Source organism: Heterodontus francisci, chromosome X (assembly GCF_036365525.1).
Source record: "Heterodontus francisci isolate sHetFra1 chromosome X, sHetFra1.hap1, whole genome shotgun sequence".
In the NCBI taxonomy this organism is placed as follows: domain Eukaryota; kingdom Metazoa; phylum Chordata; class Chondrichthyes; order Heterodontiformes; family Heterodontidae; genus Heterodontus; species Heterodontus francisci.
Window position 1 is genome coordinate 20953976 of NC_090421.1, and position 25774 is coordinate 20979749.

General features: G+C 46.0%; 1 protein-coding gene across 2 annotated transcripts in view; it reads left to right on the top strand.

The window, feature by feature from the left end:
• Positions 1-25774, top strand: part of tfcp2 (transcription factor CP2) — a 170809-nt gene that overhangs the window by 139601 nt on the left and 5434 nt on the right. For both annotated transcript variants that reach the window (XM_068024451.1, XM_068024452.1), the window contains 2 exons: positions 14441-14550; positions 19104-19246. In XM_068024451.1, the coding sequence (XP_067880552.1) occupies positions 14441-14550; positions 19104-19246 (253 nt within the window). The remainder of the gene's footprint in view (positions 1-14440; positions 14551-19103; positions 19247-25774) is intronic.

The window sequence follows — 25774 nt, forward strand, 5'->3', positions numbered from 1 at the left end:
AGGCGATTTGCGAGGATGTTGCCGGGACTGGAAAATTGCAGCTATGTGGAAAGATTGGATAGACTGGGGTTCTCCTGAGGGGAGATTTGATTGAAATGTGCAAAATTGTGAGGGGCCTGGATAAAGTGGATGTGAAGGGCCTGTTTACCTTAGCAGAGAGGTCAGTGACTAGGGGGCACGGATTTAAAGTGGTTGGTAGAAAGACTAGAGGGGAGATGAGGAAAAAGATTTTCACCCAGAGGGTAGTGGGGGGTCTGGAACTCACTGCCTGAAAGGGTCTTTGTTCTTTAAAGAGATACAGACCCTTAGAAAATAGGCGACATGTTTAGATAGAGGATCTGGATCGGCGCAGGCTTGGAGGGCCGAATGGCCTGTTCCTGTACTGTAATTTTCTTTGTTCTAGTAGAGGCAGAAACCCTCAACTTATTTAAAAGGTGTCAGGTTATGCACCTCAAGTGCCGTAACCTACAGGGCTGTGGACCAAATACTGGAAGGTGGGGTTAGACTCAGTGGTGCGTTTTTTGGCCGCGTAGACACGATGGGCCAAGTTTGTGCTGTAAACGTTCTGTGATTGTATTGACTTACCATGAGACAAATAGCTGACCAATCAGTAGCAAGTACTGACCTATCACGGAACACGATTGGCTGACGAATAGCAGCAAGAACAAAAACATATAATGACTTATCAGCGGTAAGATCCTGCCCACATTCCCATTCTCCCCCACATATAAACCTATTGTTCCCACCCAGAATATGACGTCTGAAAAGTCGAGGGCCAGTTTTCCCTTTTTCAGGGGGAATGCTCTTTTTTTCAGAGCAAACTTATGTGGTGTAAAACCATAAAATCATATTGAGCATATTCTGTTATTGTAACTGGAGACACTCGCTGCTCTTCAAGTACTTCCTGCAGGATCTTTTGCATGAGGCTGATCCTTTGTCTCGAAAGGATTGAGACTAGAGAAATTGAGGCTCTTTTCAGTCTTTAAAGGAGGAGACTGGGGTCCTTCTCAAAGTTGACAAGGTATTAAACAACCTATAAGAGACTAACCTGCTTCAGGTTATGCCAGTCTACTAAACCAAGGAGAAATAAAAAGAAAAGCAAAATACTGCGGATGCTGGAAATCTGAAATAAAAACAAGAAATGCTGGAATCACTCAGCAGGTCTGGCAGCATCTGTGGAAAGAGAAGCAGAGTTAACGTTTCGGGTCAGTGACCCTTCTTCGGAACAGCAGAACTTGTATTTATGCAATGCCTGCCATGCCCTTGGGACCTTCCCAAGTGCTTCACACCCAAACAATTATTTTGGAAGTGCAGTCACTTTTATTTTGTAGACCAATTTGCGCACAGCAAAGTTCCATGCACAGCAGTGCAATAAATGACGGGTTAATCTGTTTTACTGATTATATGCGGGAATTATCAGCAATGACAATCTTATCCCCACTAAAGCCTGGCTCGGGTATAAAATTAAAACCCGACCACAGCCAACCCGAATCCGACTCGAGCCTGTGCCCTTCAATTTTTTTTTCACGCCTGACCCGACCCTTCATCTGTTACGGCAGCAGGCTATTCCTGCAGTTGGAGTTGTGGGGAATTGTGGGTCAGCATGATCCCGTGACTTCCCGGAAGCAGCACTGTCCAGCCCGACCCGACCCGAGCCCGAATGCTGGACTCGGAATTTCAACCTGACCCGAACCCAACACGTAATTGGGTCTAGTCGGGTTCAGGTCGGGTGGCCAGGCTTTAATCCCCACTTCTATATTGTTGCTAGAAATGTAATTAAAGTAAATCTAGGCCTGTTCCAATTGCATACCTATTTTCAAATCGTCAATGACTTAAAGCAGACCTTCCATCTGTGTTGGAAGGGGGCTAGACATGTGCTTAAGTTGAGGAAGCTGCTATACCAGGAAACAATGGGTGTGTGGCAATGCCAAAATAACTTAAATGACCTTTCTTCCCCCGCCCCCCTCAAACACACCAAGTGGAAAGAAATGGGCAGGTAACCTGTTTACAAGGTGGTTTACTCAACTCTTCAAAATTATTAGATCTTTTAAGAATTTTGACATGACTCCCTTCCTCCACAATCCACTCACAACCATATAAAATACTACACACTATTTTGGTAAGTACTGTAACTCTCAAATACTACAGCAATTCTGTACGAACATACGAATTAGGAGCAGGAGTAAGCAGTGACCTAGTGGTATTGTCACTGGACTAGTAACCCAGAGACCCAGGGTATTGCTCTGGGGACGTGGGTTTGAATCCCACCGCAGCAGAAGGTGGAATTTGAATTCAATGAATAAATCTGGATTTAAAAAAAAAAAGCTAGTCTAATGATGGCCATGAAACCATTGTCGATTGCCGCAAAAACCCATCTGGTTCACGAATGGCCTTTAAGGAAGGAAATCTGCTATCCTTACCTGGTCTGGCCTACATGTGACTTCAGACCCACAGCAATGTGGTTGACTCTTAAATTCCTCTGAAATGGCCCAGCAAGTCACTCAGTTGTATCTAACTGCTACAAAGTCAATAAAAAGGAATGAAACCTGACAGACAACCCGGCACCGACCTAGGCACCAGAAACAACAACGGCAAACCCAGCCCTGTCGACCCTGCAAAGTCCTCCTTACTAACATCTGGGGGCTTGTGCCAAAGTTGGGAGTACTGTCCCACAGACTAGTCAAGTAACAGCCTGACATAGTCATACGCACGGAATCATACCTTACAGATAATGTCCCAGACACTGCCGTCACCATCCACGGTTATGTCCTGTCCCACCGGCAGGACAGACCCACCAGAGGTAGTGGCACAGTGGTACACAGTTGGGAGGGAGTTGCCCTGGGAGTCCTCAACATCAACTCCCAACCCCATGAAGTCTCATGGCATCAAGTCAAACATGGGCAAGGTAACCTACTGCCCTCCCTCAGCTGATGTTGAACACCACTTGGAAGAAGCACTGAGGGAGGCAAGGGTGCAGGATGTACTCTGGGTGGGGGACTTCAATGCCCATCACCAAGAGTGGCTCGGTAGCACCACTACTGACCAAGCTGGACGAGTACTAAAGGACATAGCTGCTAGACTGGGTCTGCAGCAGGTGGTGCAGGAACCAACAAGTGGGAAAAACATACTTGACCTCATCCTCACCAATCTGTCTGCTGCAGATGCATCTGTCCATGACGTTATTGGTAGGAGTGACCACCGTACAGTCCTTGTGGAGACGATGTCCCACCTTCACATTGAGGATATCCTCCATCGTGTTGTGTGGCACTACCACCATGCTAAATGAGACAGATTTCGAACAGATCTAGCGATGCAAAACTGGGCATCCATGAGGCGCTGTGGGCCATCAGCAGCAGCAGAATTGTACTCAACCACCATCTGTAACCTCATGGCCCGGCATATTCCCCACTACTGTTACTATCAAGCCAGGAGACCAACCCTGGTTCAATGAAGAGTGTACGAGGGCATGCCAGGAGCAGCACCAGGCATACTTCAAAATGAGGTGTCAACCTGGTGAAGCTACAACACAGGACTATCTGCGTGCCAAACTGCGTAAGCAGCATGCAATAGGCAGAGCTAAGCGATCCCATAACAAATGGATCAGGTCTAAGCTCTGCAGTCCTGCCACATCCAGCCGTGAATGGTGATGGACAATTCAACAACTAACTGGAGGAGGTGGCTCCACAAATATCCCCATCCTCAATGATGGGGGAGCCCAGTACATCAGTATGAAAGATGAGGCTGAAGCATTTGCAGCAATCTTCAGCCAGAAGTCCCGAGTTGATGATCCATCTCGGCCTCCTCCTGAAGTCCTCAGCATCACAGATGCGAGACTTCAGCCAATTCAATTCACTCTGCGTGATATCAAGAAACGACTGAAGGCACTGGATACTGCAAAGGCTATGGGCCCTGACAATATTCTGGCAATAGTACTGAAGACCTGTGCTGCAGAACTTGCCACACCCCTAGCCAAGCTGTTCCAGTATAGTTACAACACTGGCATCTACCCAGCAATGTGAAAAATTGCCCAGGTATGTGCTGTACACAAAAAGCAGGGCAAATGCAAACCGGCCAATTACCACCCCATCAGTCTATTCTTAATCATCAGTAAAGTGATGGAAGGTGTCATCGACCGTGCTATCAAGCGGCACTTGCTTAGCAATAACCTGCTCAATCACGATCAGTTTGGGTTCCGCCAGGGCCACTCAGCTCCTGACCTCATTACATGGTTCAAACATGGACAAAAGAGCTGAACTCAAGAGGTGAGGTGAGAGTGACTGCCCTTGACATCCAGGCAGCATTTGACCAAGTATGGCATCAAGGAGCCCTAGCAAAACTGGAGTCGATGGGGATCAGGGGGAAAACTCTCTGTTGGTTGGAGTGATACTTAGCGCAAAGGAAGATGGTTGTGGTTGTTGGAGATTAATCATCTCAGCTCCAGGAGTTCCTCAGGGTAGTGTCCTAGGCTCAATCATCTTCAGCTGTTTCATCAATGACCTTCCTTCAATCATAAGATCAGAAGTGGGGATGTTCGCTGATGATTGCACAATGTTCAGCACCATTTGCGACTCCTCATGCTGCATTTCTACACGGACTGCTTCAGTAAGACTTGGACAATATCCAAGTAAGTGGCAAGTAACCTTTGCGCCACACAAGTGCCAGGCAATGACCATAGCCAACAAGAGAGAATCTAACCATCTCCTCTTGACATTCAATGGCATTACCATTGCTGAATCCCCCACTATTAACGTCATAGGGGTTACCATTGACCAGATACGGAACTGGAGTAGCCATATAAATACCGTGGCTACAGGAGCAGGTCAGAGGCTGGAAATCCTGTGATAAGTAACTCACCTCCTGACTCCCCAAAGCCCGTCCACCATCTACAAGGCACAAGTCAGGAGTGTGATGGAATACTCTCCACATGCCTGGATGGGTGAAGCTCAACACCATCCAGGACACAGCTGCCTGCTTGATTGGCGACCCGTATACAAACATTCACTCCCTTCATCACCGACGCACAGTGGCAGCAGTGTGTACCATCTACAAGATGCGCTGCAGCAACGCATCAAGGTTCCTTCATCAGCACCTTCCAAACTCGCAACCTCTACCAACTAGAAGGACAAGGGCAGCAAATGCATGAAAACACCACCACCTGCAAGTTCCCCTCCAAGTCACACACCATCCTGACTTGGAACTATATCGCCATTCCTTCACTGTCATTGGGTCAAAATCCTGGGACTCCCTTCCTAACAGCACTGTAGGTGTACCTACCTCACATTGACTGCAGCGGTTCAGGCACTGGAGATCAAGACGTAGAATCAGTCTGGGTAGAAATAAGAAATAGCAAAGGAAAGAAGTCCCTGGTAGGAGTAATCTATAGGTCCCCATACAGTAGTTCCACAGTGGGGCGCAGTATAAGCCAGGAAATACTGGGGGCTTGTAAGAAAGGTTCGGCAATAATTATGGGTGAGTTTAATATGCATGTAGACTGGATTAATCAAATTGGCAAGGGTAGCCTCGTGGGAGAGTTCATTGAATGTATTAGAGATTGTTTTTTGGAGCAATATGTTGTGGAACCAACCAGGGAGCAGGCTATTCTAGATTTGGTATTATGTAATGAGGTGGGATTAATAAATGATCTCCGTTAAGGATCCTCGAGGGAAGAGTGAACGTGGCATGCTAGAATTTCATATTCAGTTTGAGGGCGAGAAACTGGAGTCCCACACTAGCGTTCTGGAGTTATACAAAGGTAATTAGATAGGCATGAGGACAGATTTGACCCTAGTGCACTGGGCAGGAAGACAAAGGTAGGACAGTTGATGAGCAGTGGCAGATGTTTAAGGAGATATTCAGTTCCTCCCAACTGAAATATATTCCAGAGAGGAAGAAAGATTGTAAGAGGAGGAAACAACATCCATGGCTAAGCAAGGAAGTTAACGATAACATAAAGACAAAAACTAAGGCATTCCATATTGCAAAGGCCAGTGGCAGGCTGGAAGATTGGGCAACTTTTAAAGATCAACAAAGGGTTATGATAAAAGTAATAAAAAGAGCAAAGGTAAATTATGAAAGAAAACTAGCGCAAAATATAAAAACAGATAGCAAAAGCTTCTATAAGTATATAAAAGGGAAGAGAGTAGCTAAAGTGAATGTTGGTCCCTTGGATGTGACTGGGGAGTTAATAGTCATAGTCATGGAGTGATGCAGCACTGAAACAGGCCCTGCGGCCCACCGAGTCTGTGCCGACCATCAACCACCCATTTATACTAATCCTACATTAGTCCCATATTCTCTACCACATCCCCACCTTCCCTGTATTCTCCTACCACCTACCTACACTAGGGGAAATTTATAATGGCCAACTTACCTATCAACCTGCAAGTCTTTGACTGTGGGAGGAAACCGGAGCACCCGGCGGAAACCCACGCGGTCACAGGGAGAACTTGCAAACTCCGCACAGGCAGTACCCAGAACCGAACCCGGGTCGCTGGAGCTGTGAGGCTGCGGTGCTAATCACTGTGCCACCCCGATCGAGCTGGCGGTCCGCCGCGAGGCGAGCTACCGCCTGTCCCAGCCCCTGCCTCTCGGCGCTCCCTTGATGCTCTTAGCTGAGTGTCCTGGGGGTCCAAAGCGCTTACTTTGAAAAAATTAGAGTGTTCAAAGCAGGCTGGTCGCCTGAATACTCCAGCTAGGAATAATGGAATAGGACCCCGGTTCTATTCCGAAGAAGGGTCACTGACCCGAAACGTTAACTCTGCTCTTTCCACAGATGCTGCCAGACCTGCTGAGTGATTCCAGCATTTCTTGTTTTTGTCCCCGGTTCTATTTTGTTGGTTTTCGGAACTGGGGCCATGGTTAAGAGGGACAGCCGGGGGCATTCGTATTGTGCCGCAAGAGGTGAAATTCTTGGACCGGCACAAGACCAACAAAAGCGAAAGCATTTTCCAAGAATGTTTTCATTAATCAAGAACGCTAGTCGGAGGTTCAAAGATGATCAGATACCGTTGCAGTTTCGACCATAAACGATGCCGACCAGCGATCCGGCGGCGTTATTCCCATGACCCGCCGAGCAGCTTCCGGGAAACCAAAGTCTTTGGGTTCCGGGGGGAGTATGGTTGCAAAGCTGAAACTTAAAGGAATTGACGGAAAGGCACCACCAGGAGTGGAGCCTGCGGCTTAATTTGACTCAGCACGGGAAACCTCACCCAGCACGAGAAACCTCACCCGGCCTGGACACTGAAAGGATTGACCGATTGATGGCTCTTTCTTGATTCTGTGGGTGGTGGTGCATGGCCGTTCTTAGTTGGTGGAGCAATTTGTCTGCTTTGTAGTGGGGAACACAGAAATGGCAGAGACACTAAATCAGTATTTTGCCTCAGTTTCCACGGTGGAGGACACTAGTACCATCCCAATAGTACCAGGTAATGCAGAGGTTATAGAAAGGGAGAAACTTAGAGCAATCGTTATCACTAGGGAAAAAGTATTGAGCAAACTATTGGGATTGAAGGCAGACAAGTGCCCAGGGCCTGATGGCCTACATCCTAGGGTCTTAAAGGAAGTGGCAGCGGAGATAGTGGATCCATTGGTCATAATATTCCAAAATTCTCTGGATACGGGAAAGGTTCCAGTGGATTGGAAAAAAAGCTAATGTAACACCCTTATTCAAAAAGGGAGGGAGGCAGAAAGTAGGAAACTATAGACCAGTTAGTTTAACATCTGTCATTGGGAAATTGTTAGAATCCATTATTAAGGAAGTAATAACAGGACATTTAGAAAGTCAAAACGCAATCCATCAGAGTCAGCATGGTTTTATGCAGGGTAAATTGTGTTTGACTAATTTGCTAGAGTTGTTTGAAGATGTAACAAGTAAAGTGGATAATGGGGATCCTGTAGATGTAGTATATCTGGACTTCCAGAAGGCATTTGATAAGGTGCTGCACAAAAGGTTAATACACAAGCTAAGATCACATGGGGTTAGGGGCAATTTATTGGCTTGGATAGAGGATTGGCAGAAAACAGTCGGGATAAATGGGTCTTTTTCTGGTTGGCAAGATGTAACTAGTGGGGTGCCACAGGGTTCAGTCCTCGGGCCCCAACTATTTACAATCTATATGAATGACTTGGATGCAGGGATAGAAGGTATTATAAGCCAAATTTGCAGATGACACTAAAATAGGTGGGATAGTAAGTTGCAATAAAGAAATAAGAAATCTACAAATGGCTATGGATAGATTAGGTGAATGAGCCAAAATTTGGCAGATGGAGTTTAACGTGGATATGTGTGAGGTTATCCATTTTGGTCGGAAGAATAGAAAGGCAAATTATTATCTAAATGGAGAGAAACTTCAGAGTGCTTCGGTGCAGAGGGATCTGGGTGTCCTCGTGCATGAATCGCAGAAAACTAGTATGCAGGTACGGCAGGTAATAAGGAAGGCAAATGGAATTTTGGCATTTATTCTAGAGGAATATAGTATAAAAGTAGGGAAGTGTTGCTGCAACTGTACAAGGCATTAGTGAGACTGCACCTGGAGTATTGTGTACAGTTTTGGTCCCCTTACTTGAGGCGGGATGTAGTTGCATTGGAGGCGGTTCAGAGGAGGTTCACTAGATTGATTCCAGAGATGAGGGGCTTGTCTTATGAAGAGAGATTGAGCAGTTTAGGCCTTTACTGTCTGGAGTTTAGAAGAATGAGAGGAGATCTAATTGAGGAATATCCTCTGGTGGGACAATCCAGAACGAGGGGTCATAGTTTTAGGATAAGGGGTAGCAGATTTAAAAGAGAGATGAGGAGGAATTACTTCTCTCAAAGGGTCGTGAGTCTGTGGAGTTCACTACCCCAGGGTGCGGTGGATGCCGGGACATTGGGTAAATTTAAGGAGGAGATAGACAGATTTTTAATTAGTAAAGGGTTGAAGGGTTATGGAGAACAGGCAGGAAAGTGGAGTTGAGGCCGCGATGAGATCAGCCATGATCGTATTGAATGGCGGAGCAGGCTCAAGGGGCTGAATTGCCTACTCCTGCTCCTAGTTCTAATGTTCTTATGTTCAAGAAGGCAGCGCACCACCACCTTCTCAAGGGCATTTAGGGATGGGCAATAAATGCTGGCCTAGCCAGTGACCCCCACATCCCATGAATGAATGAATAAAAAATAAAACTCGGCCATTCGAGCCTGCTCCGCCATTCAGTAAGTTCATGGCTGATCTGATTACTCCATATTTCCACCTACCCCAATAACCTTCCACCCCCTTGCTTATCAAGAATCTATTTACTTCTGCCTTAAAAATATTGAAAGACTCTGCTTCCACAGCCTTTGAGGAAGAGAATTCCATAGATTTAGGACCCTCAGAGAAAAAAATTCTTCTCATCTCTGTCTTAAATGGGCGACTCCTTATTTTTAAACAGTGACCCTTGTTCTAGATTCTCCCACAAGGGGAAACATCCTTTCCACATCCACCCTGTCAAGACCCCTCAGGATCTTATATATTTCAATCAAGTTGCCTCTTACTCTTCTAAATTCCAGTGCATACAAGCCCCTAGCCTGTCCAATCTTTCCACGGAAGACAGCCCGCCGATTTATTTATTTTTTATTTATTTATTTAGTGATACAGCACTGAAACAGGCCCTTCGGCCCACCGAGTCTGTGCCGACTATCAACCACCCATTTATACTAATCCTACACTAATCCCATATTCCTACCACATCCCCACCTTTCCCTATATTTCCCTACCACCCACCTATACTAGGGGCAATTTATAATGGCCAATTTACCGATCAACCTGCAAGTCTTTTGGCTGTGGGAGGAAACCGGAGCACCCGGAGGAAACCCAAGCAGACACAGGGAGAACTTGCAAACTCCACACAGGCAGTACCCGGAATCGAACCCGGGTCCCTGGAGCTGTGAGGCTGCGGTGCAAACCACTGCGCCACTGTGCCGCCACATGTTACTACTTCAAAGAACTCCAATAAATTGGTTAAACATGATTTCCCTTTCATAAAACCATGTTGACTCTGCCCGATTACCTTGAATTTTTCTAAATGCCCTGCTATAAAATCCTAAATAATAGCTTCTAATATTTTGCCTATGACAGATGCTAAGCTAACTGGCCTGTCGTTTCCTGCTTTCTGTCTCCCATCCTTTTTGAATGAAGGAGTTACATTCGCTATTTTCCAATCTAACGGAACCTTCCCTGAATCTAATTTAAAACTAACGCATCAACTATCTCACTAGCCACTTTTAACACTCTAGGATGAAGTCCATCAGGACCCGGGGACTTGTCAGCCCACAGCTCCAACAGTTTGTTCAGTACCACTTCCCTCGTGATTGTAATTTTCTTGAGTTCCTCCCTCCCTTCCATTTCCTGACTTACAGCTAATACTGGAACGTTACTTTTATCCTCAATAGTGAAGACCGATGCAAAATATCTGTTCAATTCATCTGCCATCTCTTTATTATCCATTATTAATTCCCCAGACTCACTTTTTATAGGGCCAATGCTCACTTTGTTCACTTTTCTTTTTTAATATCTATAGAAACATTTACTATCTGTCTTTATATTTCTAGCTTGCTTTCACTCGTACTCTAATTTTACTTTCCGTATCTTTTAGTCATTTTTTGCTGTTTTTTATATTCTGTCCAATCTTCTGACCTGCCTCCCATCTTTGCGCAATTATAGGCTTTTTCTTTAAGTTTGATATTATCTTTAACTGTTTTAGTTAACCACGGATGGTCGGTCCCACCCTTGGAATTTTTCTTTCTCGTTGGAATATATCTATTCTGTATATTCTGAAATATCCCCTTAAATGTATGTCACTGCATCTCTATTGACCTATTCCTTAACCTGATTTGCCAGTTCACTTTAGCGCACTCTGCTTTCATGCCCTCATAATTGTCCTATTTCAGTTTAAAATACTAGTCTTGGACCGACTCTTTCCCTCAAACTGCATGTAAAATTCAATCATCTTATGATCGCTGCTACCTAGGGGCGCCTTAACTGTGAAGTCATTAATTAATCCTATCTCTTTTTACAATAACAGGTCTTGTATAGCCTGCTCTCTGGTTGGCTCCAGAACTTATTGTTCCAAGAAATTATCCTGAAAACATTCTATGAACTCCTCGTCTAGGCTAGCTCTGCCCATCTGTTATTTTCCAGTCTATCTGTCAATTAAAATCCCCCATAGTTATCGCTGTACCTTTCTGACAAGCTGCCATTACTTCTTCCTTTATACCCTGTCCTACAGTGTGGTTAATGTTAGGTGGCCTATACACCACTCCCACAAGTGACTTCTTGCCTTTATGATTTCCCATCTCTACCCAAACTGCTTCTACATCCTGGTCTCCTGAACTTATATCATCCCTCTCTATTGCGCTAATAGCATCATTAATTAACAGAGCTTCCCTTCTGCCTTTTCCGAGCTTCATGTCCTTCCTAAATGCCACGTACCCTTCAATATTTAGGTCCCAATCTATGTCATCCTGCAGCCATGTCTCTGTAATGACTATCAGATCGTTCTTATTTATTTCTATTTGTGCTCTCTGTTCATCTGTTTTGTTTTGAATGCTACATGCATTCAGATACAGAGCCTTTAGTTTTGTCCTTTTATTATTTTTGTAACCTCTAGTCATATCTGTTGATTTACTCTTAAATTTGTAAGTTCTGTCCCTTCCTGTCACAGTCTGTTTATCATTTCCCATATTAATACCTTTTTTTGTACCATATTAATACCTTGTCTCGACTTCTTGATTTACCATATCTTCCCAAATTTGATCCCTTGCCCCCGCTATTCAGTTTAAAACCCTCTCTACTTCCCTAGTTATGCGGCTCGCTAGAACACTGGTCCCAGCATGGTTCTGGTGCCACCCATCCCAACAGTAAAGCCACACTTTCCCCATTACTGGTGCCACCACCCCACAAACCGGAACCCACTTCTACCACACCAGTTTTTGAACCACGCATTAATTTCTCTAATCTTATTTGCCCTATGCCAATTTGCATGTGGTCAGGTGGCAATCCAGAGATTATTACCGTTGAGGTTCTGATTCTTAATTTAGCACCTAATTCCTCATACTGACTGTGCAGCACCTCTTTCCTTGTCCTGCCTCTGTCGTTGGTACCTGCATGGACCATGACGAATGGTTCCTCTACAGCCCAGAGCAGATGTCCTGGACCCTGGCACCGGGCAGGCAACACAGCTATCTGGACTCACTCTTTGCTACAGGGAACAGTGTCATTCCCCCTAACTATACTGTCCCCTACTACCACTACATTCCTTTTTTTCTCCCTCCACTTGAATGGCTTCCTGTACCATGGTGCCATGGTCAGGTTGCTCATCCACCCTGCAGCCCCCACTCTCATCCAAACAAGCTGAAAGAACCTCAAACCTGTTGCACAATCGCAAAGGCTGAGGCTCCTGCACTCCTGCCCTCTGGGTCCCCTTACCTGCCTCAGCTGCAGCCACACTCTCCTGTCCCTGACCACTGCTGCAGCTTATCCCGACCAGTAATAGCTATGGTAAACATGTTGCAAGTGGAACAATCTTGCATTACTAAGCTTAAATATGCCATGCTTCAGCCAGGCTTTGAGGCCCTCCCTGTCCACAGCTGCAGCCATAGGCTACCCTGTGGAAGAGTTTTCCCTCCATAAATGGTGGCCTGGCTGCTGAGGGCATTTAAAAAAATTTAGAGCTTTTGAAAGTTACTGAGGGTACCTCCATCTTGTGGCGCCCTCTCTCCCTGTAACCTGAACTGCAGGCTGCTGCTTTTTCTGAGCTGGAGGGCCTCCTGTTGGCCCTCCAGCTTCGAGAGCCTATCGACCAAAATTAATTGGATGGCAAGCCCACCTTCTGGCCACTAATTGGCCAATTCGGGGAGAATCACTGCTGGGTGACTGTTCTCTACACAAAAACCCCAAATCTTGCCCCATGAAGTTAAAAGTTCAAGATGCTTTACAGAGCGAGGGCGAAAGCCTGAGTAAGATAGCATTTGTGTCACTCTTTTACCATCAATATGAATTCACCCTTTCTAATCCATTCTTGTTTTAAATGGTTTGCAGACAGAAGTACTTTATATGCAGATAATACTGAGCTGAGTATACTTCTGTGTAGGATTGTACTTGGACTTTTTCTTTCCCCTTTTTGAAAGATAGTGACACTGGAGTTGTGTTTGTGAAGTTAGTAAAACTGAAAGCATGTGGAATTGGAGGCAACCTTTTGACATGGAGAGAGGGAATTGGTAAGAATATAGGAGGCAGAACAGGGATAATGGGTATGTACTAGGTGGCACAGTAAGTAAGAAAGAAATATTTGCATTTATTATAGCACCTTTCATGACCTCAATGTCCCAAAGTGCTTTACAGCCAGTGAAGTACTTTTGAAGTGTAGTCACTGTGGTGTTGTAGGAAAGCAGTGTAGATGGGCACAGAAAGTTACATAAGTGAGTGGTTAAAACTCTGGCAGATGGATTTCAGTGTAGGAAATGAAAGCTCATCTGCTTTAGACCTAGGAAAGATGGTTTGGATATTTCTAAATGGTAAGCTGCTCAGAACTGGAGGAGCAGAGAGGTTTTGGGGTCCATGTAGAAAAAAAGAAATTTCAAAAAAGTAATGGGTAGGTACAAAAAAAATTTAAAAGGCTTATGGGATGTTGGCCTTCCTCTCAAGAGGGCTGGAATACAAAGGGAGGAAGGAAGTGATACTTAAGCTGTACAGAGCCTTGGTTAGACCCAATGTGGAGTAACTGTATTCAGTTCTGGGCATCGCACCTCAGGAAGGATGTATTGGCCTTGGAGGGGGTGCAGCATAGATTGACCAGAATGATACTGGGAGTTAAAGGGTTAAATTGAGGGCTGGTTGCATAGATGAGCTTGTTTTCCCTTGAATATAGATTGAGATGATCTGATTGAGGTGTTTAAGATGATTAAAGGAATTGATAGGAAGTAGTTTATATCGACCCTCTGGGTGGGGGAGTCCAGAACAATGGGCATAAAAAAGTAGACGGCTGTTCAGGAGTGATGTCGGGAATCATTTTTATACACACATGGTAGTGGAAATCGAGAACACTTTCTCCTCCTCATTTCCCCACCCCCCACAAAAAAAAAAGTTGGTTGAGGCTGGGGGTGAATTGAAAATTTCAAAACTGAGGTGTTTGTAAGAGTATTGGGATTGCAGAACCAAGGTGGGTAGATGGAGTTGAGATGCAGATCAGCCATGAACTAATTGAACGGTGGAAGATGCTCAGGGCTGCATGGCCTATTCCTGTTCCTGTTAATGTTCGCCTTTGATTTGGGTGTAGATCTTGTGATGAGTAACTTGGGAATCAACATGCTGAATTGAACAAATCCTGTGAAAAGCTTTTCAGGTTTTTGATTGTGAACTTTTTTTGATGGTTCTTCATATACTTGTTACATTGGAATATAATTCATATTTTCCCCTTCTGCATTTAGGATGGTCAGACCAAGGCTAACCATTTATGTTTGTCAGGAATCGCAGCAACTCCGAGAACAGCAACAGCAGAAACACGAAAATGGTGATTCTGTAAACAGTTCTTTCTATGGTAAGTAAACCAGTGTGCCAGACTACTACTTTGAAACCAATTTTATTTGCTGCGTTATGTGCATGCTCATTCAGCCATTCTCGATAAATGGGAAGAATTCACCCCTCTTTTCTCTAGTGCATGCGTGCATGTGCATACCCCTACTTCCCTCCCTTCCCCCACCCCCCCACCCTCTCTCTCCTCTTCCTCTCCCCCACCCCCCACCCACTCTCTCCTCTTCCTCTCCCCCACCCCCCACCCACTCTCTCCTCTTCCTCTCCCCCACCCCCCACCCACTCTCTCCTCTTCCTCTCCCCCACCCCCCACCCACTCTCTCCTCTTCCTCTCCCCCACCCCCCACCCACTCTCTCCTCCTCCTCTCCCCCACCCCCCACCCACTCTCTCCTCTTCCTCTCCCCCACCCACTCTCTCTCCTCTTCCTCTCCCCCACCCCCCACCCACTCTCTCCTCTTCCTCTCCCCCACCCCCCACCCACTCTCTCCTCTTCCTCTCCCCCACCCACTCTCTCTCCTCTTCCTCTCCCCCACCCACTCTCTCTTCTTCCTCTCCCCACCCTCTCCTCTCCCCCCCCCCCCCACCCCCTCTCTCCTCTTCTCTTCCCCCCCCCCCCCCGCCCGCCCACTCTCTCCTCTTCTCTTCCCCCCCCCCCCACCCACTCTCTCCTCTTCCTCTCCTTCCCCCCCCCACCCGCTCTCTCCTCTTCCTCTCCTTCCCCCCCCCACCCGCTCTCTCCTCTTCCTCTCCTTCCCCACCCCCCACCCGCTCTCTCCTCTTCCTCTCCTTCCCCACCCCCCACCCGCTCTCTCCTCTTCCTCTCCTTCCCCACCCCCCACCCGCTCTCTCCTCTTCCTCTCCTCCCCCCCCCCCCACCCGCTCTCTCCTCTTCCTCTCCTTTTCCCCCCCCCCCCCACCCGCTCACTCCTCTTCCTCTCCTCCCCCCCCACCCGCTCACTCCTCTTCCTCTCCTCCCCCCCCCCCACTCTCTCCTCTTCCTCTCTCCCCCTCCCCCCACCACCCACTCACTCCTCTTCCTCTCCCCCACCACCCACTCTCTCCTCTTCCTCCCCCCCACCACCCACTCTCTCCTCTTCCTCCCCCCCACCACCCACTCTCTCCTCTTCCTCTCCCCCACCACCCACTCTCTCCTCTCTTCTCCCCCCCCCCCCACCCACTCTCTCCTCTTCCTCCACCCCTCCCCCCCCACCCACTCTCTCCTCCTCTTCTCTCTCTCCGCCCCCCCACCCACTCTCTCCTCTTCCCCTCCTTCCCCTGCCCCGCCTCCCCTCCTTCCCCTGCCCCGCCTCCCCTCCTTCCCCTGCCCCGCCTCCCCTCCTTCCCCTGCCCCGCCTCCCCTCCTTGCCCTGCCCCGCCCTGCCTGTCATCACTTGCCTACCCAATCCCGTGGAGTGGGTGATTCGTTGGTGTTGGACAACGCATATTCTGTTCCGACACATCACAAACAAAACCATCTTCAATGTGCTTATGTTTAAAGCGAGCCTTTAGTGTCCACTTCCGAACATAACACAATTTAGGATGACACTCCACTGAGGCACTGAGAGATTGCTCGTTGTTGGGGTGATGTCCTTCTAATTAGTAAGTCTGTTTAGTAAGTTTGCGGACGACACAAAGGTTCGTGGAGTTGCGGATAATGATGAGGATTGTCAGAGGATACAGCAGGATATAGATCGGTTGGAGACTTGGGCGGAGAAATGGCAGATGGAGTTTAATTCGGACAAATGTGAGGTAATGCATTTTGGAAAGTCTAATACAGGTGGGAAGTATACAGTAAATGACAGAACCCTTAGGAGTATTGACAGGCAGAGAGATATGGGTGTACAGGTCCACAGGTCACTGAAAGTAGCAACGCAGGTGGATAAGGTAGTCAAGAAGGCATACGGCATGCTTCCCTTCATCGGTCGGGGCATAGAGTATAGAAATAGGCAAGTCATGCTGCAGCTGTACAGAACTTTAGTTAGGCCACACTTAGAATATTGCGTGCAATTCTGGTCGCCACACTACCAGAAGGACGTGGAGGCTTTGGAGAGGGTACAGAGGAGGTTTACCAGGATGTTGCCTGGTCTGGAGGGTATTAGCTATGAGGAGAGGTTGGATAAACTCGGATTGTTTTCACTGGAACAACAGAGGTGGAGGGGCGACATGATAGAGGTTTACAAAGTTATGAGTGGCATGGACAGAGTGGATAGTCAGAAGCTTTTTCCCAGGGTGGAAGAGTCAGTTACTAGGGGACATAGGTTTAAGGTGCGAGGGGCAAAGTTTAGAGGGGATGTGCGAGACAAGTTCTTTACACAGAGGGTGGTGAGTGCCTGGAACTTGCTGCTGGGGGAGGTGGTGGAAGCAGGTACGATAATGACATTTAAGAGGCATCTTGACAAATACATGAATAGGATGGGAATAGAGGGATACGGTCCCCGGAAGTGCAGAAGGTTTTAGTTTAGGCAGGCATCAAGATCGGCGCAGGCTTGGAGGGCCGAATGACCTGTTCCTGTGCTGTACTGTTCTTTGTTCTTTAATGTTATAAACTGAGGACCCCGTCTGCCTTTGCGGGTGCATGAGACACTAATCATAGAACAGAGAATTCTTCCCATGCCCTGGCCAACATTTCTCCCTCAACCAGGATCATAAACAGATTAAGAGGTCTTTCATCTCATTGCGGTTTGTGGATCTTGCTGTGCAGTGCATTGCAGGCTGTCGTTGGCAGGTATGCTCGAGTATTTTGGAGGGATCTGATCGGATGTAAAACGTGCTGGATTAACTCCATTTCTATGGCAAGAGCCATGATCCCGTAGCAAAAGATAGAGTACTGACAGACCTATCTTGGGAAATAGAGGCAGAGAGGAATGATCACCTCTGTCTTGTGTTGTGGAGTCTTTAAATGAAGGTACTATAGTAGTGATGGATGAAAACAAAGTCATCTGGTGTTGCTGTAACTACATTCATCCCCTCAGAAGTCCTATTTCTCCTGTAAATCAAGCGGGTATTTGGAATGCCCATCCTCATGCTTCAGTGCAATTTAAATGCCACCAGCAGCTGAGCGCAATGATGGTTAGTATTGTCAAGAAAAATCCAGAAAATGGCAATTACCCAACCAAACCAACTAATACATGAAGCAAGACATCATTTGAAGTTGCAAAACAACAGACTTGTACTATCAGCAGAAATCGCACATTAAGATGATGACTTGACCATTGGCAAGTCTCAAGTTTTAGATTGTGTGGGGATGGTTTTCAACATGACTTAAATGTAAATCAGGCCTCTGCATAACAGTAATACATCCTTAATTTTCTTACTCCAACTTATCTGTCAGAAAATTGGGCTTGAGGTCAAGGGCCTAATTTTCTGACCTCTACCCATGGCCATCAAGGCCCTATGCTGTGGGTGGAGCCTCAGAAAAAAGGGTTAGTCTTGCTTTCTATCCAGAGAAGGTAGGGAAGTTGGCCATGGGAGCTGCAGCCGAGTGGGCTGGTGGTTTATAAATATTGGCCGGAGGTGGTCTGAGAGGAGCCTGGGTAACTGGAAATGGTGTTCTGGGAACATCTGAGGACTGTCTAAGTCTGTTGCTCTTTGCGTGTTGTTGGGGTTTGACTGCATTCCAAGTGAGGGGGCCCACGATAATAGGGCCTGGACTATTGTTGCACACGTTCAGATTATTATCCCCACCCCTCAATTATGTCGCCACTCATCTCTCAGCTATCCACAGCCTTGAAGGAAAAACCTCAGTGAAGCCATCATAAAACACAAGACCATTCAGTGGGCAAATGTAATTGTGCAATGTATAGTTTTTTGATATTTTTGTTTTGTTTCAAAAGCTTATTTTGGGCATCTGCAATCTGGATTGGTTGTTTTCCTAAGTCCTTCATTTTTCTTGCAGCTTTGTAGCTGCATCTTGCATTTTTGAGTCGTATATTCCCAACTACTTCAGTTCTGAAAACTTAACTGTCATGTGGTTGATCTGTTATAGAAAAAGGACTAGGCCATTCGGCCCTTCGGGCCTGCTCCGCCATTCAAAAAAAGATCATGGCTGATTGTCTAATTCAGTATCCTGTTCCCACTTATTCCCCAATAGAAGGCTGTATTGGGATGACTTGGAAAAGGTCAATTCTCCCTGCTTCTAGAAGTTGCTGTAAATGTTGGAGTGGGGGGAGGGAATAGAATTGGATGAAATTTTGTCATCTCCGTGTCTATGTTCTCTAAAATCTCAAATTGGCAAATATGGGTTTCTTGCAAGGAGCAGTTGGGAAACTAGAGGATAAATTCACAAGTCTCATGCTGTCAGCAGGGAGCTGTAATCAAAGGGAGTATAGATCACAGAGGGGCTTTAACACTGCAATGCTGACTGTGACCTGTGCAGTCTGGTGACTGGAAGTTTTCAGTGTCTTCCATTTCCAGTGATTTACTTTATTATTTGTGTTAGTGCTATTCGTTGTGGTTAAACGTAAATGAGAAGAGCTGCATGTTGAAGTCTGTTATTAGCTAGTCTAATACAAAAAAGGTCAATTTAAAACTGTAACACTTAGTGGATTCCTCTATTTCAGTGTACCATGCAATCTATTTGGAAGAATTAACAGCAATTGAAATGACTGAGAAGATTGCTCAACTTTTCAATATTTCTCCTCGTCAAATTCATCAGATCTACAAACAGGGACCCACGGGTATTCACGTGCTTGTGAGCGATGAGGTAAATACCTAATGGATTTAATTTGATTACAGATACAGCACTGAAACAGGCCCTTCGGCCCACCGAGTCTGTGCCGACCATTAACCACCCATTTATGCTAATCCTACACTAATCCCATATTCCTACCACATCCCCACCTGTCCCTATATTCCCCTACCACCTACCTATACTAGGGGCAATTTATAATGGCCAATTTACCAATCAACCTGCAAGTCTTTTGGCTGTGGGAGGAAACCGGAGCACCCGGAGAAAACCCACGCAGTCACAGGGAGAACTTGCAAACTCCACACAGGCAGTACCCAGAATTGAACCCAGGTCGCTGGAGCTGTGAGGCTGCGGTGCTCTCCACTGTGCCGCCCAAAGTTGTGAAGAAAATAGTAGTGATACCTACGGAGCGCTTAATCCTTCACATATCAAAGGAGTGTAACCTAGCTTGATTTTGATCTTCAGAAGCCATATGCTCAGAGCACATGTGAAAATGTCCTAATATTGACAATTGGAGGAAAACAACAGAATTGAAAATTGCCAAGCTTGATGTACATGGCCACTCTCAGGATGGGTATTGTCCAGGATGTGATGACACCAGTCAGTGACCAATATCATGCACCTTTATTATATATTCCCACATATAAGGAGACTGAAATCTGGGCAGGTAAACAATAGAACAGTCCAACTGCTTTGCTACCTCGCAGTAAAGCTGCATGTAAAGCATTTATAGACTTTATGAGCAAATTGGTATACAGACAGCCAGACAGGACTTCCCTGTCCTACACCAACCAGCGGGGAAGACTCGCTTGCGATCCATTGTCGAGGTTCACTCTGGCCTGGTGCTGCCTGAATCACATGTCAATACTCTGTGCTCAGTACTTAGTTGGGATAGACAAGAATTGCATACACTCTCCTCACATGATTCAACCTCATGAATGGAAAAACCATCATCAATAATTGAAGAAATATTCAGGATTTGCAGGCACCAGGAAATAGACCTGCTTGCCTCACTAGATGTGCACCAGTTCACACATCCTCACCTGAGGCCATGTCAGCATGGAGGCTGAACAATCTTTCAACTAGGGACATTAAGGTTTATTTGCACATTTCCTAAATTTTCCCTGATGACTAAAACATATGCGCACACAAGGAGCAAAAGCTATCCTGGTTGACTTGTTTGGTGGCTTCACAAACTGTAGTTCTCTGACCAGGTCAGGTGGGATCCCATTACCTGCCAAGAAGAATTTTCTCCTCTGGAGATCTTCCCTCCACAGCCTCCAACCTCATAGACCCCCAACCCCATACAGCCTGCTTCTACCTCCTTCCCAAGATCCACAAACAGGACTGCCCTGGTGGACCCATTGTTCCAGCCTGCGCCTGCCCCATTGAACTGATTTCTTCCATCTCAACTCTTATTTTTCCTTGTCCAATCTCTTCCCACCTACATCCATGACTCTTCTGATGCCTTGTGTCACTTTAACCATTTCCAATTTCCTGGCCCTAACTGGCTCCTTTTCACCATGGACGTCCAATTTCTCTACACCTCCATCACCCACCAGGACCGTCTGAGGGCTCTCCACTTTTACCTTGAACAGAGGCCCAACCTGGCTAAACTCGTTCTCACATTGAATCACTTGTCCTTTAACTCCACTCACTTCCTCCATATAAAAGGTGTTGCTATGGGTACCCACATGGGTCCTAGTTATGCCTGCCTTTTTGTAGGATATGTGGAACATTCCTTGTTCCAGCCCTTCTCTGGGGGGCCCCCTCCCTAATCCCCTTTTTCCAGTACGTTGCTGAAGGCAGCAGGACCAAAGCTATTCGCACCTTGATTCCATCTGTCGTCCTGGCTGCTGAGGCTGAGCTGGATGGCCCTGAGCTGAGCTTCTTGAGCTTCACCCCCAACACATACGGTCCACGAGCACCACCTATTTCTGTCTCCATTAATATCTCATATCCCTGTCCCAACTCTGCCCCCACTGCCACAGACGGCCTCAACTTGTTCTGAAGAAGGGTCATTGACCTAAACCGTTAACTCTGCTTCTCTCTCCACAGATGCTGCCAGACCTGCTGAGTATTTCCAGCATTTCTTCTTTGTGTTTCGGCCTCAACTTTGTTTCTTGCAGGCTAAATTTCTCCAGTTATTTTATTGCTCGTCTCCTGCACTTCACATAAATTACAACTCAGTTGCTTGCATCCCCTCCCTTACTAAGTTCCACTCACCTATTCTACCCATCTTGAACCTCCACTGTCTCCTTGTCCCCAGTACGTTGATTTCAAAATCCTCATTCTTATTTGTAAATTGCTTGATGGCCTTGCACTACCCTGCTAGGAACAGGAGGAGGCCATTTAACCCCTTGAGCATGATGCAACATTGCCCCATATCTTAGATTTTTGTTAACAAAGATATTATCAATTTCCGATTTAAAATTAACAATTGATCTAGCATCAATTGCCATTTGTGGAAGAGTTCCACACCTCTACCACCCTTTGTGTGTAGAACTGTTTGCTAATTTCACTCCTGATTCTCTGCAACCTTCTCTAGCACTGTGTCCTCACTCACACTTTTGCTCCTCCAATTCAATTTGATAGTTTTGCCTCCTTTGCAGCTCCTTCATTAGTGGCAAAGCCTTTGCTGTTATGCTGCTGCTTTCCAGAATTCTTTTCATGTGCCCATTTTCTGCATCTTTCCTAATCTTCAAAAGCTTTGATCACCACCTGTAATTCATTTTCCTTACCTCTTGCCTGTTTACTTGCCCTACTGCCACAAGTCTGTACTGGAATGTGATTTCCACTATGCTAGTGTTCGTTGAACTTTGTCACAGAGTAGTTTATGAAATCCTGACTGGTTTCCTGTGCTTCAAAGACCCAAAGGAGACTGGTGTCTAAACAGCAGATGGCCAAATGGATGGCTAAGGGCATGTTGCACTGCTGCTGTCATAGCCATTAGGTACAATTTCTTTTTAAAGTTATTCATGCGATGTGGGCATCGCTTGCAAGGCCAGCACTTGCTGTCCGTTAACAACAACAGCTTATTTTTATACCGCATCTTTAATAAAACATCCCATGGTGCTTCACAGGAGCATTATAAATCCTGAATTGCCCTCGAGCAGGTGGTGGTGGCCACCTTTCTGAACCGCTGCAGTCCATGTGGTGTAAGTACACCCACAGTGCTGTTAGGGAGGGAGTTCAAGGTTTTTGACCCAGTGATACTGAATCAATGTCTATAGTTCCAAATCAGGATTGTGTCATGGGTGGTTCCCACTGTTCAACTCCCACCTGATCGCAGCAAGTGAGTATTTTATTATTAGGGTTTAACCCCTTGGTGCTATACTTGTCAAATAACAGACCGCGACAGGTTTTCTTGTGGGTTTAAAACAGAAAATAAATTTATTGATCAATATGCCTTATCCTGAAACTGTCGCAACCGCATCCACTCATGCATTCACTTGTGTGCACATGCGCACATGAAGAGATAGTGACGAAAAAAGGGGTAAGCAATTATAAGAGGAGGGGAGGTTTTGGTGGGTGGCGGTGGGAGTCACGGTAAACCTGTTGAATTCTCTTGGAAGTCAAGTTCTTGTTGGTTGCAGGCCTGCGGTGTTTGTAGATTTCTCTCTTGGTTGAAAGTTCAGTTGAAGATAGTGGATCACTTCTTGTTCACTGCTGTATAAGTGTAGCTGTTGAATTCTACAGCAGGGTGCATGCCTTCTGGTTTGCTGGAAACAAGCTTCTGGGATGCTGCTTTTTGGGTGCCACTCTCTAGGCTGCTTTTTAAGGGGTTAAATCTCGCCTCCAGATAGGAGACACTTTGGTTTCTTCCTCCATGGTGATCTCACAATAGCCCAGGATGTGACTGCTTCACACCTTCATTGTTTCAGAAGAACCCATTCAATGCTGTAATATTTTAGCATACAATGTAGGATGGGTGCAATTGACAACTCATAGCTTTGAGTGTTTTACTTTGGCCCTGTCAGACAGTTTGAATATTGACGGAGACCACACCTGTCAAAATGAAACAAATTAATATTGTCACATGGGACATTATTTTTGAACTGTTACTGGACATTGAGCATAACTTCTTTTAAAAAGACCACAGAACAGTGGCTGAAAACATGGCTGCACATTTGCATTTTAAAAGGCAGCGGCATGGAGAGACAATGGGAGTACTCCTGGATTCAATTAGCCAGATGGGTTTTGTCAATAGTAATGATCAAGAGACATTGCGAGTCACTGTGTAAGAGCCAGCATTCCATCCCCCCACTGTGTGTTTGGTACGCCGTAAGGAATCCACAAACCTCGCAGGTGAGGCTGTCTCAAGCAAAAGCTAGTCACATGACTAACCTGCTGACCAACCTGGAGTTAATTGAATTGTGCTCACAGAACAGTCTTTTAGCTGAGACTGCAATTGAACGTCAAGGAGGAAGGTCTCTCTCGCGCTCTGTTCCAGGGACCCACGGAAGTAACTCAAGGCAAATGACTCCTGCAGCCGCCTTGTACCAGCTACACAGGTTTGGAAGTGTGCACTGGGCCCCAACGAGAACTGCAAGACTTAACTTCAATCAACGACTTTACATCTAACCCAAAACGAGTAACTGAACTCCGTCTATTACTTCAAACCTTTCCCCTTTAACTCTTTCTCCTCCTCTGTCTCTATTTGCGTGTGTTTATTTATGCATGGTAGCATTGTCATGTATTTTTAGTAGTTTTAGCTGAGTTAGTATTAAAGTTAATAAACTTGCACCTTACTTGCTTAAATCTGAGAAAACCCGTCTGGTTGATTCCTTTACAATTACAATTAGAGAACAGTGAGCAACTTCCCCTCACTGAGGGGAAGCTAAAAACACTTTTAAAAGTTAAACCCTGCTATGGTCAAACCAGGAAAAAGCTGAGCGGGGAGCCCTAGACCCCTTCCTCACCTGGTCATAACAATGTACAAAGGCCAAGTCCTTTGTCCTTCTGTAGCCATTATGGAGCATTTTTCATTTTTAAAAGAAAGGTCTATTTTTTAAAGAGTCAGTTTTTATAACTCTTCAGATTTTGTCCATAATTTTTGTATCGTCGCACTTGTGTGCATGACAATGGTGAGTAACTTACAGGTGGTGTTTCAATGCACTTGCTGTTCCCCTAGGTGGTAGAGGTTACAGGTTTGAAAGGTGCTGTCGAAGGAGCCTTGGCAAGTTGCTGTTGTGCATTTTGTAGATGGTACACACTTCAGCCACTGTGTGCCATTGGTGAAGGGAGTGAATGTTTAAGATGGTGGATGTGGTGCCAATCAAGCAGGTTGCTTCACCTTGGATGGTCTTGAGCTTCTTGAATATTGTTGGTGCTGCACTCATCCAAGCAAGTAGACAGTATTTCATTACACTCTGACTTGTGCCTTGTAGATGGTGGACAGGCTTTGGGGAGACAGGATGTGAGAATTCCCAGCCTCTGACCTGCTCTTGTAGCCACAGTATTTATTGTCTAGTTAAGTTGTAGTCATTGGTAGCCACCAGGATGTTGAAGGTGGGGGATTCAGCGATGGTAATGCCATTGAATGTCAATAGGAGATGGTCACTGCCTGGTATTTGTGTGGCACAAATGTTACTTGCCACTCATCAGCCCAAGCCTGGACGTCTTGCTGCATGCAGGCTTCAGTATCTGAAGAGTTGCGAATGGTACTGAACATTGTGCAATCATCACTGAACATCCTCACTTCTGACCTTATGATGAAAGGAAGGTCATTGATGAAGTAGTTGAAGATGGTTGGGCCTAGGACGCGACCCTGAGGAACTCCTGCAGTGATGTAATAGGGCTGAGCGATTGGCCCCCAACAACCACCACCACCTTCCTTTTATGCCAAGTATGACTCCAACCAGTGGAGAGTTTTCCCCCCGATTCCTGTTGACTTCAATTTGGCTAGGGCTCCTTGATGCCACACTCTGTCAAATGCTGCCTTGATTTTGAGGGCAGTCACTCTCACCTCACATCCTGAGTTCAGCTCTTCTGTCCATGTTTGGCCATCTGAGGGAAAGGGAAAAGAACAGGAATCTGCAGGAAGTCTGGAGCAAAGTGGCCCTGGTGGAACCCAAACTGAGCATCGGTGAGCAGGTGCTGCTTGATAGCACTGTCGACAACACCTTCCATCACTTTGCTGATGATTGAGAGCAGACTGATGGGGTGGTAATTGGCCGGATTGGATGTGTCCTGCGTTTTGTGGATAGTGCCACTCCATTTGTTCTGCACTTAGGATGTTTGCTAGACATATTTCAATCAGGTTCTAATTGATAGCACGTACGTCACTGCCACAATCCTCATGTGCACTAAATATTGCCATCTGGATTTAAACTGCAGTGTGCAGCATCTTTACAGATCATTCTGATTGTTGTGGCTGCTGTGCAGAGACCTCCCACTCCTAAATTAATGCTATGATATACTTTTACTATCTGTGGTGGATGTGAAACATAAATGACCTTATCTGTTGAGTTTTTATTCTTTCAAATGATGTGCATCCTACACATGCCACCATCCCATTCTTGAAGGTTTGACAGTGGAAGG